This window comes from Manihot esculenta, chromosome 6 (assembly GCF_001659605.2).
Source record: "Manihot esculenta cultivar AM560-2 chromosome 6, M.esculenta_v8, whole genome shotgun sequence".
Taxonomy (NCBI): Eukaryota; Viridiplantae; Streptophyta; class Magnoliopsida; order Malpighiales; family Euphorbiaceae; genus Manihot; species Manihot esculenta.
Window position 1 is genome coordinate 25,722,231 of NC_035166.2, and position 13,839 is coordinate 25,736,069.

General features: G+C 38.3%; 3 protein-coding genes and 1 pseudogene across 3 annotated transcripts; all 4 read right to left on the reverse strand.

The window, feature by feature from the left end:
- Positions 1-45: 45 nt before the first annotated feature.
- On the reverse strand, positions 46-3,092 carry LOC110617774 (chromophore lyase CRL, chloroplastic). Its single transcript, XM_021760767.2, has 9 exons — positions 2,421-3,092; positions 2,279-2,328; positions 2,044-2,104; positions 1,919-1,954; positions 1,649-1,699; positions 917-1,009; positions 596-700; positions 356-448; positions 46-264 (listed from the first exon to the last, which is right to left on the reverse strand). The coding sequence occupies exons 1-9, from the start codon at positions 2,580-2,582 to the stop codon at positions 124-126; spliced, it is 792 nt and encodes a 263-aa protein (XP_021616459.1). The 5' UTR covers positions 2,583-3,092; the 3' UTR covers positions 46-123.
- Positions 3,093-3,226: 134 nt separating this feature from the next.
- Positions 3,227-4,462, reverse strand: LOC110616543 (uncharacterized protein At4g14100). Its single transcript, XM_021758937.2, has 2 exons — positions 3,702-4,462; positions 3,227-3,593 (listed from the first exon to the last, which is right to left on the reverse strand). Exons 1-2 carry the CDS (start codon positions 4,180-4,182, stop codon positions 3,418-3,420), a joined length of 657 nt encoding a protein of 218 aa, XP_021614629.1. The 5' UTR covers positions 4,183-4,462; the 3' UTR covers positions 3,227-3,417.
- A 57-nt stretch (positions 4,463-4,519) lies between these two features.
- On the reverse strand, positions 4,520-7,283 carry LOC110617947 (annotated as a pseudogene).
- Positions 7,284-7,650: 367 nt separating this feature from the next.
- Positions 7,651-10,588, reverse strand: LOC110616640 (carbonyl reductase [NADPH] 1). Its single transcript, XM_021759073.2, has 4 exons — positions 10,208-10,588; positions 9,587-9,845; positions 9,279-9,473; positions 7,651-8,472 (listed from the first exon to the last, which is right to left on the reverse strand). Exons 1-4 carry the CDS (start codon positions 10,297-10,299, stop codon positions 8,077-8,079), a joined length of 942 nt encoding a protein of 313 aa, XP_021614765.1. The 5' UTR covers positions 10,300-10,588; the 3' UTR covers positions 7,651-8,076.
- Between the last annotated feature and the right edge of the window lie 3,251 nt (positions 10,589-13,839).

Here is a 13,839-nt window from a genome sequence, read left to right on the forward strand (position 1 = left end):
TCAACGCAATAAATTGCCAAAAGAAAACTGACGGAAAGCATGGACTTTAACCGAGAAAATTGTAATTTGATAAAACAAATTAAAGTTTGAAACTTTACACATGGTTATATATGTATTAAGTAATCATTCTTGCAACACAAAAGAACCCTCTATTCTTTTCTCCATCAGTTGTAGAGGGGGGAAATTCAAAGGAGAAAACATATCATTAGAACCAGAGGCTGGTGCAGGCTTGAACTCATAAGGTCCTTCCTTCACTCCCCAAACCTGTATCCAGCAAAGACAGCTTTCTTAAAAAATTAAGGGTTTTGTTTCATTTCCAATCAACGTTATGTTAAACCAAAGATAGAGAGCTAACCTGATTTCCATCATCATCATAGCCCCTATCCCAGGTATGTATTTCATTGTTTTTTAAAATTGCAAGTTCTGAAGTGCAGTAGCTTGCTCCGTTCTGTCAGAATGATAGATGAGTAACGACTACAATTATACTTGTTCCCATCTATAGATCTTCTATATAATTTCCCATATAAATGAAAAAACGCACAAGGCCTGGAATAACTTAAAATTGAATGATGACAAGAAGGATGAAAGCAAATACCCATGAATTTGGGAATCCGCCGGGGGGAGTAGAACCTTCATACAAGCAGCATTTTCCACGGTCACAGCGTTTAAGATGTATTGTTGTCAGATGTTCTGCAATGTCCTGCACTTGCGCAACAAAATGGAGAAACTGATTAAGAGAACTAGTTATCCATTTTGATAATGCAGGCCATGGCATATATTAGAATTAACAGTCATCTAAGAAGCAATGGTGACTTTAAAATTCACAATTTTCTTGAAGTTTAAAGCAAAACAAATAAAATCCAGTACCACATGATAATGAGTTGAGTCAAAATCTGAATATGTCTAGAGGACTTACACCAATAACTTCTTCTGGCAGCGGTCGCTGATCCTTTGGTCGATCACAGAAATTTTTGTACTCCTCTGCGTCTCTGATGGCAGATGAGCTCACCTGTCAATTAATGGAAGAATGAAATGATTTATTAGTTGTGTAAGGTGTTTATGTGAAATCTCTCACAAAACCTCAAAAAGAATTAGGAACAGCAAAACTATTTTAACTGTGGTAATGGATGGGGAAAATGATCTACTTCACAAGATGATATTACTAACTAGCCAGGTAAAAAAAAAATACAGTTGCAGTAAGAAAACAGGGCAAAAAGTTTTATAATGAAGCACACGCATGACAGTTCTATTATTACGAAGAAACCATGGCATGTTTTCGCATAAGTCTCAGAGTCATGTTTCAGAGCATAATTTATGGAGGTATATTCTTGGCCATCGTTCATTAATACTACTACTACTACTACTTTATAGATCTACTTGATGAAAATCAACTACTAGTAAATAGGAGTTCAAGGGGCTTCAAACAAACATTATGAAGACGGCATGATCAAAGTAAAAAAGAACTTTGGTGTAAATAATTGCAAATGGTATTGAGAATAGGAATAGTAGTTATACTAATAGCACTAATTATATTAGGGCCATATTTAATCCCCTAAGATTGCCCCTTAACAATATGAGGGAAAGAGATAATGCGTAGTTTGTACTTGATTTACAATGCAGCGCAAATAAGTTATTATAATAAGCTCACCTCAACATCGCATTTCAACTCCTTTGGACAAGGTTTCACCATATAGAACCTCTGAAAAAGATATAATTGTTTTAGAATTTTCTTTTTGTTGCAGAAGTGTCATTAAACAAAAGCCGCAAGCTAAAATATTTACAAGCAGATGGAAAAGAAAGCAACTTTTCCACTTTGGAAAGCCAAAAATCTTGCATACAATCTAAAAATAAGAATGTTCTTGATATATTAATAAAATGTAAGCAAAAATCTAAATCAAACAGCAATATGATAGATTACCTGCCGAAAGGGCTTTTGAGGAGTTCTCCAGAATGCCTAATAGTAGACAGATGACTCTCATAAAATGGCAGACATGAACTAAATTTACAAATGAAAATGCAGTAAAGACAGTGAGTTCAACTAACCTGTTCGAAATATAAAACCTTGGAACCATCCACCATCTCCGCTGCCGGACAAGTAAGCATTCTGCACATGAGAATTCCTAAAACTAAAAATAATGAAAGAATTTACAGCATCTGAAATTTCTCTTGCAATTTCTGAATGTTCAAGCTTCATTCAGGCTCATCGCTTACTCAAATTTCAACAAAATTAGTGGTTCAAAAACAACAATGGAAATCCGACGAAGAAGTAAAGGGGTACCTAATGTTGAAGTAATTATCGGGATCTCGGGATGCTTGTTCTCTGGAGAACTAACTCCACAAATTAAATTGACACAGGAATTAGCGAAGCAACGAAAATGGGGATGAACCCAAAAATGCAACAAGCTTAATTAAAACGGTACCTTTTCGCCGCTGAGTGATTGAGCTACAATTCGAGCATGGTCCCAACGGGTAGTAGACTTGGTGAGACGCTTCACCAGAATCGCACCGCCGATCAAAACCAGTGTCTTGATTACCAATCCTCGAGCTCGGCTCCATCCATTAGATTCCCAGCCCGTTCCCATTTTCTAGTTCTTTATACACGGACGCAGGACCAAGAACCCAGCACCATTTCTTCCCCTAAAAAATCGGATAAAACGAAAAAAGCTGTAGCAGGATATCGCTGCAATGAGGCAGCGGGGAGGAGGAGGAGGAGGGAATGTGGAGATTGAATAACAACTGTGTTAATATGATCGTGAATTATGGTGACAGAGAAAGATATGGCTCGAATAATTGATGAATCAGAGATTTGTCAATTGTTCGAATCCCTGACTCGCCGGCGCCCAGTTGTCGACAGGAGCTGGTTAAAGTTCCTTTGGGCTTTGTCAGCCCCGTCAGGCTCTGCTTTTCCTCACAGTTGGTTTCGTTCTCTGGTAAGCGAAGCTAGATTGCGGTGCAGATTACTTGGGCCGCTCCACATCCTTTCAATTGTGCGCGTAGAGTGACTATTATACCCCGCACCTTGATTAATACAAAATCTATGTATTTTGGCTTGGAAGTTTCATGTATTCGGGAGAATTCTAATTATTTTTTTATTTAGACAAAAAAAAAAAAAAAAAAAAAACAACAGAGGAAGGGAGAGGGGGAGGATTATCCCACTGATTGGTGGCTTAACCAACCACTGAGCTTATCTGCTTATGTGCAAGAACTGTGCCTTACTTGACAGGGATTTGGGAATTCGATCTTTAAATATTACTTGAAAATTGAAATTCGTTTGTTGTTAACTTCAGAATCTGGCAATTTTAGTACAAATGACGCCCAAACAATAGATTTTACAGGACGTAATTTCAAACACAAACAGATAACCAGTCACTCATAAAATCAACAACTTTATTTAAAGTTTCCAGAAGGATGAGGGTTCTATATCACTGTCGCTCTCATCAAGGAGAAACCCCCAGAAGATCCATCACCAGCAACAGATTCAAGCACAGTACTCCTCTCTTTCTCATGCTCCTTAAAACAGTAAACAGGAGCTTGCCAATTTTCATCCTCCAGCACTGCTCCGACCTCAAACGTCATCACATGAGTAACCATCCCTAGCACACAACACAATCACAACATTCTCAATGGTAGATTATTAAATAAAAATGGGTATTATCTATTCTTTAAATTTCAGAAACATTATGTGTTATCCAAGGAATCACCTGTATAGAAGGTCCAGGAAACTGGTCTCCTAGTTATGACATCCTCATAGTACCAAATGAAATCCACCTTCTCCCACACGTTGCAGAGGAAGCCGTCAATTTCTTGCTGACCAAGATAGTTAGCACCTTCAAGCCAGTTGGGTCGGAGAACGCCTACCGGAAAATGCAAGACTCTGCATTCTTGATTCGAATCCAAGGTGTAGATAAAGGAAGTGCCATTATCCCATTCGAGGTCATACAAGAGCTTGCCTAGCTGATTCTGGATTATGTTGAAGTTTCGGCCATTGGGCCAGTCGTACCAGAGGTCCACCACTTGGAGTTTGCCGGCGCTAGTGTTCATGAAGAGAATTGAGTGAAATTGAGAAGGCCATGCAGCTGGTGTTGGGTCTTCAGATTTTGACTCTATTGAAACACTGGCGGAGGAGATTAAAAGAAGAATTAGCAGAGAGTTGAAGGGCATGGGTTCCATTGCTGAGGCCATGGTTAATTGTTTATCATATTCCAGTTGCAGTTGGTCAATCCGTGATTCAACGACGGTTTTATCCTTAGAAGTTCCGATATTTGCATCTCAGGACCTCCCAGTATTGGAAATTCTATTTTCACCCATCCTAAATTTACACTCAGTTGTACTGTCGCCCACTTACATTTCATTTTTCTTATTTACGCACCACCAGCTGTTGTTTTCATTTAGGAATGCCAGTTTTCAGCTTCCAAAAGCAAGTGCAACAGCAACATATCTCACAAGATAGACGAAATCCCTATGAAAATATGAGAGAGAGAGAGAGAGAGAGAGAGAGAGAGAGAGAGAGAGAGAACCGTGCTGAGAAAAATTCAATTTTGGAAAATAAAACATACATTTCACTGTACAATTTCCCGCTATCAGCAGCTCTTGTTCATCAGGTTGTAGATTATGACAATTAATACTATTCTTCTTCATATTTTGCCAATGACAAGCCAATAAATCTTCCAGCTTTACAGCGGAACAGATACTGATTCCCGGCAACAGGGCTGCCGGGATTTTTCTTGATGTCATCCCACCGTCTTACCCACAGTTGTCCAGGAACAGCACGTGTTTCAGGAGCAGCATGGCTATTGAGGTTGTTCATGACCTTATCACGCACTGCAGAGAACAACTATACCAACAAATATATCATGTAATGATGCAGTGAGCAAGGGAAACAGATTTATCATAATGAAACACCAAATTTGAAATTTGAAGCTATCTTTCATATCATATCACACAGGGTTTATGCTCACTGCCTCTGGGGGTTGCTCCAGACCAGTTAACCACTTCCAAAGATCTGGATTTTCCTGAATAATAGAAAACACATATTAAAACGGGAACACAATATAATATATTGATAAAAAAAAACCTCAGCTTAAAACTAAAAGAAGTCACCAATGGTAATTGAGAACTAAAATGTCAAAGCAGACGTTAAAAGAACATTTCATTCATTCATCATTATCTTTAATTTGAACCTGACACAGAACCAGGTAAAGGCACAAGATATTGAATTAAAGAGCAGTGAATGTTGTACCATCGGTTTCAGTTCCGGTAAACAGACGATTAACAGGAAATCTTTCCAGCATAAAATCCACCTTAAAGCTAGTTAATCTTAAAAATGTTTAAAGTTCAGCAAGAAAAAAGAACTCTCTTTTTGAAGCAGCTAATCTAAACACGCCCATGAATTTACGAAATACCCTTAAATTTGAGGAGACGAATGAAATCACATAAAAGCTGTCGGAAGCACAATAACAAAATGAATATCAAACTTTGACCAGAAAACTAATAACCAAAGGCAATTTAGATTATAAATATAAGCGAATAAGAAAATTTACCAAGTCAAGGACATTACAAGTGCCTTAATCCCACTTTCCAGGGAATAAATATGCTCTTCCACCCATTTTCCCCAGAACCAAATCCAGCTCCAGGAACCCTCTCTGCCTACTCCTATACAACAGCCCGAAACTTGTCTGCGACCCTGTGTTGTGCATACTTAGCTACAAACCGTAAAAAGGACCAAATATTCGGGGAAATGAAACGATAGAAACCTGTTGCATAAACGCCTTTTACTTTCTTCGTTGGTCAGATCAATATCTGAGAATTGCGTTTCGTTATCGCTCACAGATGAATAACTTGAAAACAAACCATACTGAGGTCCGGGAGAAAATACACATACAAATTCAGTCAAAAAACAAATTTTCTACTACGATCAAATCAAGATAATTAAGAGAAATTAGGTGGAAACCTGAAAGAAGTTTCCCTGAGAATGGGGGAGAAAGCAACTGTGGAGTTCCGAGGGACTGTGGCGGAGGTATTGACGACATTACAGGCGTGATAAGAGCTCTTCTCAAGCTTGCCATTTTTCTTGATCCGAGTTTTATTTGGACGTTAAAAAGTTAACCTTCCCCGCCGTGAACGAAAAAGAAAATGATGGACTAAAGAGGCAGTGTCGTGGTGGGCTTCAACAGATTGGGTGGCATCCAACAGGCCCGCATACTACGCCACATTTGATCCAAAAGGGAGTTGGGCTCCGGTTCAGTTATTGTCCACTGCCAAAGACAACGTGTTTCTCTGACTAATTTCTAATCTTTCTCTCTTTTTTTTTTCTTTTCCAATTGAAAAAAGAAAATAAATAAAATAAAAAAAGGCATCGCGGTGGGCAAATATCAAATTTGTCCATGTCAATTTGCCATTTGCAAAAAATTACTCTATTGTGGCATTTTATGTTTTATTAAAGTTTTTCGCACATTGTAAATTCTGCATAGAGTTTTTTGTCACAGGGCGCACTTGAGCATTGCGCCTGTGCGGCACTTGGACAGGTCCCAACGAGGTTACAGCTCGCCAAGTTCAATCTATCGAGGAGTTTTGCCATGCTGACCGGTCTCGCCCTGCCTTGGGCTCATCAGAGGAGCGGCTCCAACCCCTGACCAGGGTGTGTAGGTACGGCGATCCCACACACAACGGCCCTTCGAACAACTCCCCACCCAATCTTTACGGCAACATTTTCCCTAGCATGGTGTCACGGCATCCCCAAGAATTATGCATGTGACAATCTCCCCACTCAATCCATGCTTGCCCTCGAGCATGTCTGCAATTAAGCACTTTGATCCCAGCATCGTTTCTCCGAAGTGACGCTTTTTCACCCAAGCTACGAGCGCAACGAGCCAATGGGGACGTCCCTATCCCGTCAAAACGCAGGCTTCACCTTGCCTTGCCCCACCCGTTGAGGCACCCGAGGAACCCTATCCTCGCTCACACAGTTGCCTCGCAATACTTGCTCAGGACACCACCTTCACTTAGTGGGTCCGATATAGCACCTCGGTACGCGCAGCATCAATCCTTGCTCCCCTCCACCAAGGAAGCTCAACTCAACTACGCGCAGTCACTATGCTGGTTCTCCACACTAGGAAAGACAACTCCTCTTCTCCTCTGTTCTTCCAGGATCTTCAGCGCGGGATAGCAAACATGCCATGCAGAAGCCCACCTTGGCTCTGATACCACATGTCACAGGGCGCACTTGAGCACTGCGCCTGTGCGGCACTTGGACAGGCTCCAACGAGGTTACAGCCCGCCAAGTTCAGCCTATCGAGGAGTTTGGACATGCTAACTGGTTTTGTCCTGCCTTGGGCTCATAAGGGGAGCGGCTCCAACCCCTGACCAGGGTGTGCAGGTATGGTGATCCCACACACAACGGCCCTTCGAGCAACTCCCCACCCAATCTTTACGGCAATATCTTCCCCAACATGGTGTTACGACATCCCCAAGAATTATGCACGTGACATTTTTCTTTTGCCTTCCTGCGTAATGATTCCCTCTATGACCTTGATAGAATTATTTTCCAGAAAAAAGAAAGACACAGCCTCACTCGACTGGGTATTGGTGTTTCGAATGACAAATATCCACCATTTCTACTACAAGCCATCGCAGTGAAAATAAGTCTTCACATAAGAAGCTATACAAAAATCATTTAAAATTCTGAAGAAAAAGGCTATAGAACTTTCAATTCCATTGTACACAGCTTGAATAAGAACATTGATGACAGTAAAATAAAATAAAAATCTTAAACGGAAAGACTCAGCTTTAATCTAGATTTCAATCTCAGATGCTTAGGCGTTTGAGGGCAATCATGTGCTAACAAAATGTAAATTAACAAATAATGATTTAAATGGAAATTAAATATTTTATAGATCTCGCCATGCCCTTATAATGCAACAGTGACATCGCTTGCTTTCACTCGTACGAGTAGAATCTGCAAGGTCTCCACAGGGTTTAAGTTTTTCCCTTTTTGAATGTTGCAGATTTGTTCTCAATCAAGGACATGCGAACTGGTTCACAGTCGAATACCATGTAATAGGGTATCATATGGTTGCTTCAAAATTTTATTTCGCGTCTCTCTGCAAAAAATTTTCCTGACACTGTCAAATCAGGAAGCAGGGCAAGCCACACTCCAGTGTCGGCTGCATCTGGCGTTGATATATTACCAGACCAACCCGTCATGGCAGTCTTTACCCATCCTGGACAGTAGCAGTTGATATAAATCTTGTGATCTTCAGGCTGGTCTGACAGTTCCTTTGTCATTATCCTAGTGAAAGCATTAACTGCAAGTTTTGACACCGAGTAGTCAGTGAACGTCTGAGGCCACCCACCCGATTTCCAAGTGTCGTCTTCTACTTGCTGTAGGAAATTAGATAGAGTCCTTTCAATGAGTTCTTCTGATAGTGTTTCAATGTCACTTAATTGTTCTCTCAAAGTTGCATCTTCAATTCTCTGTTATGGGCAAGTAAACAACAATCAGTTTAATAGTATCAAAGAATTTTGTACTTAGTAAGCATCACATACACTAAAACATAATCTTTTTGTCTTCTTCCTCCATTTTTTGTCTTCCTTTCGCCCTCTTTCTCTCGGCAGTGGGGCAGGGGGCAGAATGGAGAGACCAGTGATTTACACTATATTACAGGACCTTCCTATTTCTATTTACAGCAAAATGTGCACATCTAAAAGAATCACAATAACCCATGCTTGGATATGCTTGAATTTCTAATTCTCTATTAGCCATTAAAAGCTCTGTTGCACGTGCATGAAACACAGAATATTTTGCCCAAAGGGAGGACAAGCAGGATTACAGAAGACGGGTGGACCCAGATCAGAGAATGGATCCAAGGCCTCTTTAGATTTTAATTTTACCAACACTCTAGCATTATGTTCCTGATTGCATGATCCGGATTACAGATCACTAGCACTTTGTAACATTAAAATTAGCATTTCAAAGTGCAAACTACGAGTAGAGAATCAAATTATTATCATTATTATGCTGTAAATATTGGTATTTGGACTTCTTTTTGTCGTCTTAAGTTGCTACGTACCATTTTTAAATTAGAACTAATTTTATGTTCCGTTTTTATTCCATATGCATGATCTACAATCTAGGTAAACCTAAAACTTTGACCCACATTACATTGGCAGGCGTTCAGTGGAAGAAAAAAAAAGGATAATGAAGCCTACATATATCATGACATATAGAAGCTATCTCATCTCTCAGAAAGAGAAATAAGGAACATGAAAGTATAACTTACATTTCGTCTGCCACTTATTTTACCCAGGCGCGAGCTCACATTAACTATACGAGCACCTGCAGTAGAAGGTCTCATCAATGGAATCATAGCTTTAGTCACATTCTTAGTGCCATAATAGTTGGTATCAATAACCATTCGAGCAAATTCAACAGAATTATCAGACCCAGTATTGAAATTGACACCGGCATTGTTCACCTGCAAAACATAATTTCACATGAAAACATCAAAGAAAATCAAGATGATTTCAAAACTAACGACATGAAGGAAACATAAATAAAATCAAAATCAGCTTAAGGGGGCTAATTTACCAGAATATCAATACCACCGTAGGTTTCTCGTATCCATTCAGCAAACTGTTGGATGGACGAAGAATCTAAGACATCAAGCAGATGGAAGACCACACTTAGACCTGATTCTTGCAAGACATTAACAGCTTCAATACCAGCACTACTTTCTCTTGATGTCAATACAACTGTCAATCCATGATCTGCAAGTTGTCTCACAATCTCAAATCCTATTCCTCTATTAGCACCCGTGACCACAGCAATACTTTCCGATGACCACCACCTAGAAACAATCCCCAATTAGAAATTACACCACTTTCAATTCTTAATTCAGAGCTGTGTTACATTACAGACGATGCATCCCACTGCTAAAACGAGTAAACTGCCTCAAACAAAACATAGCCCATGAGACCATTTTGTTCTTTGGCCCAATTGCCTACGCACTACGCATTCATGAAGCATGAATCCCAGAAATTGACAAAATAATTCAGGAGATATTATAGTAAATTCGAGCTCATATCAACATAATTGTACAATGCACATAGAGCATGTAAAAACACACATCTACAGCAGTACTGCACAAAACTCAGGGTGCTGAGATCTAAGGCAGAAGGGAACACTCAAGGAAAGAGAGAAGAAAGGTACCTTTGGTGATCGGAGTAGGGAATGGTTCGGAGAAGTGAAATCTCTTGGAGTCTCCTTTCTCTTCTTTCCTGGGCTCGCTCTTTATTTCCCATAGCTGCGAAAATTGGCTTAACCGGCCGGTAACTGAGTAGGGTGTTTGTGTTTTAGGTCTCCCACTCGGGATCTTTTGTTCGCCTTCTTTCTGTAATGGAGCTTTGAGGAAGCTGGAGCCTGGTCAAAATCTCGTAGCTAATTTTTAGGTCAAATTTGCGATTTTTGGATGCCACCTTCTATTCTGTGGCACCAGAATCGGAACCATGTTTATTTTGGTGGTGGGTTTAATTTGGTTTGATGTATTTTGTGGGTTGATCTTCTTAGATGGGAAGAAGGTTTAGCCTATGGGCTTTGTATTTTAGGGCGAGCGATGATGGCAAAAACCCAAAAATTTCCTACATGCACAAATTTATTTGCAATTCTGAACCATGTCTTACTAACTGGTCTTGAACTTGAGTTAAATTAGATTGTGTTCAATCTAGTTTATAAGGCCATCTCCAACGCTGCGCCAATTTTTATTTTAGTGTTGGAGATGGCTCTCCAACGCTGTACCAAAATCTAACAGGATTTTGGCGCGTGAGACTGTAGCAGCGCTATTTTCTGTTTTTTTTATTTATAATATAATTTAAAATTTATTTCTTTTTCTATTTTTTTAAAATTTATATATATTTTTAATTAAGTTTAATTTTTTTCATTTTTATAATTTATTATATTTTTAATTTATTTTATATTTTTATAATTATTGAAAATTAATTTAAATTAATATATTAATAATTATAAATAATATTTATAATAAATTAATTTATTTATAACATATTATATAGAATAATATAAATAAATTAGTAAAGTGACACATATATTATAATTGAACGATATATATTAATTCAAAATACAATTATTCACGGTACATTAAATATTTAATATTCCGGAAGGTCAAATCCAGATCCGGCAATATCATTGAGATATTGACCATACACATGAGATGCGGATGACGGTGGTGGTTGTTGACGCTGAGCTCTTTTCTCTGATATTCAAATTTTTTCTTGGCGAAATGTTTCACGAGCAATTGGATCAGAAATAGAATTTAAATCAAGCAATAAAATTTTATTTTCTTCTTTAAATTCCTTTAAGTCCAAAGCTCTACCTTTCATTAGTCTTCCCTTCTCCCTTTCTGCAGTTGCATTCGCCAACGATTCCACAAACTTTTCATTATCAGCATGTAAGCATTTCAGAGCGAATGAAAAAGATTCGTCAAGTTTTTTCTTCAATTTTGCTTTTTTGACACCAAGAGGTCGATCTGATGATGTATAATCTCCTGCAATATCCTCATTTAAATGGATTGAAAAAGATGATAAGTTTAAAGATGGTACCATAGGCGAGTCAGGAGTAGGATTGTCCGACTCTGAGGACACATAAAAGGAGCTTTGATTTTGAACTATTTTTTTTAGAGCTACAATCTTTAAACTTCTCAGCATCTTTCATCATGCTCCAAACATGGTCAAATTTGAATCCTTTTTTGTAGCTTGGATCTTACATTAGTAAAGTTTTCGCTTGATTGAGCTGCATAATTAGAAAAATGTTAAGAAAAATTCTAATATTTATGTATAAAGTAATTACCAAAAAAATACTCACCAGATCTTGCTCTGAAGCACCACTAGGATGTAGGTTTTCAACTTGTCAATAACAACCATTCAATTTTCTTATAACCTTCTCAATAACTTGCAATCGACATTGCAAAGATCGTGGGTTGCGGGACTCTCAACACTCATTCTTTGCAATTTCATATGCTTCTGCCACCCGACTCCAAAAACGTTGACTAGATTGTTGTTTACCTATAATGGGATCTTGTGAAATATCTAGATAAACTCCGCATAATAGCACATCTTCATTGGTAGAATATCCTGTAGATCTTGAAGTCATCGTTTACAAAGTGATTAAATATTGAAGGATATGGCTAACTTATGGTAAGTTGTAGATGTTGGCATTCCAATATATATAAGTGAGATGAAATCTTAGATAATAATGACATCAACAATATTCTGATAGATCTTATCTAAAAATTGACCGTTGGATGGATTTCATTTCGATCTCGACCTTCAGATAGTATGCACCCTTATCCCCACATTTTTCAATGAAGTCAGATGGAATCTCAGATAATAATTACATCAACAGTATTCTGATAGATCTTATCTAAAAATTGACCGTTGGATGGATTTCATTTCGATCTCTATCTTCAGATAGTATGCGCCCTTATCCCCACATTTTTCAATGAAGTCAGATGGAATCTCATATAATAATTACACCAACAGTATTCTGATAGATCTTATCAAAAAATCGACCGTTGGATGGATTTCATTTCGATCTCGACCTTCAGATAGTATACACCCCTATCCCCACATTTTTCAATGAAGTCAGATGGAATCTCAGATAATAATTACATCAACAGTATTCTGATAGATCTTATCTAAAAATTGACCGTTGGATGGATTTCATTTCGATCTCTATCTTCAGATAGTATGCGCCCTTATCCCCACATTTTTCAATGAAGTCAGATGGAATCTCAGATAATAATTACACCAACAGTATTCTGATAGATCTTATCAAAAAATCGACCGTTGGATGAATTTCATTTCGATCTCGACCTTCAGATAGTATGCACCCCTATCCCCACATTTTTCAATGAAGTCAGATGGAATCTCAAATAATAATTACACCAACAGTATTTTGATAGATCTTATCAAAAAATCGACCGTTGGATGGATTTCATTTTGATCTCGACCTTCAGATAGTATGCACCCCTATCCCCACATTTTTCAATGAAGTCAGATGGAATCTCAGATAATAATTACACCAACATTATTCTGATAGATCTTATCTAAAAATCAACCGTTGGATGGATTTCATTTCGATCTCGACCTTCAGAAAGTATGCACCCCTATCCCCACATTTTTCAATGAAGTCAGATGGAATCTCAGATAATAATTACATCAACAGTATTCTGATAGATCTTATCAAAAAATCGACCGTTGGATGGATTTCATTTCGATCTCGACCTTCAGATAGTATGCACCCCTATCCCCACATTTTTCACTGAAGTCAGATGGAATCTCAGATAATAATTACACCAACAGTATTCTGATAGATCTTATCAAAAAATCGACCGTTGGATGGATTTCATTTCGATCTCGACCTTCAGATAGTATACACCCCTATCCCCACATTTTTCAATGAAGTCAGATGGAATCTCAGATAATAATTACATCAACAGTATTCTGATAGATCTTATCTAAAAATTGACCGTTGAATGGATTTCATTTCGATCTCTATCTTCAGATAGTATGCGCCCTTATCCCCACATTTTTCAATGAAGTCAGATGGAATCTCAGATAATAATTACACCAACAGTATTCTGATAGATCTTATCAAAAAATCGACCGTTGGATGGATTTCATTTCGATCTCGACCTTCAGATAGTATGCACCCCTATCCCCACATTTTTCAATGAAGTCAGATGGAATCTCAGATAATAATTACACCAACAGTATTCTGATAGATCTTATCAAAAAATCGACCGTTGGATGGATTTCATTTTGATCTCG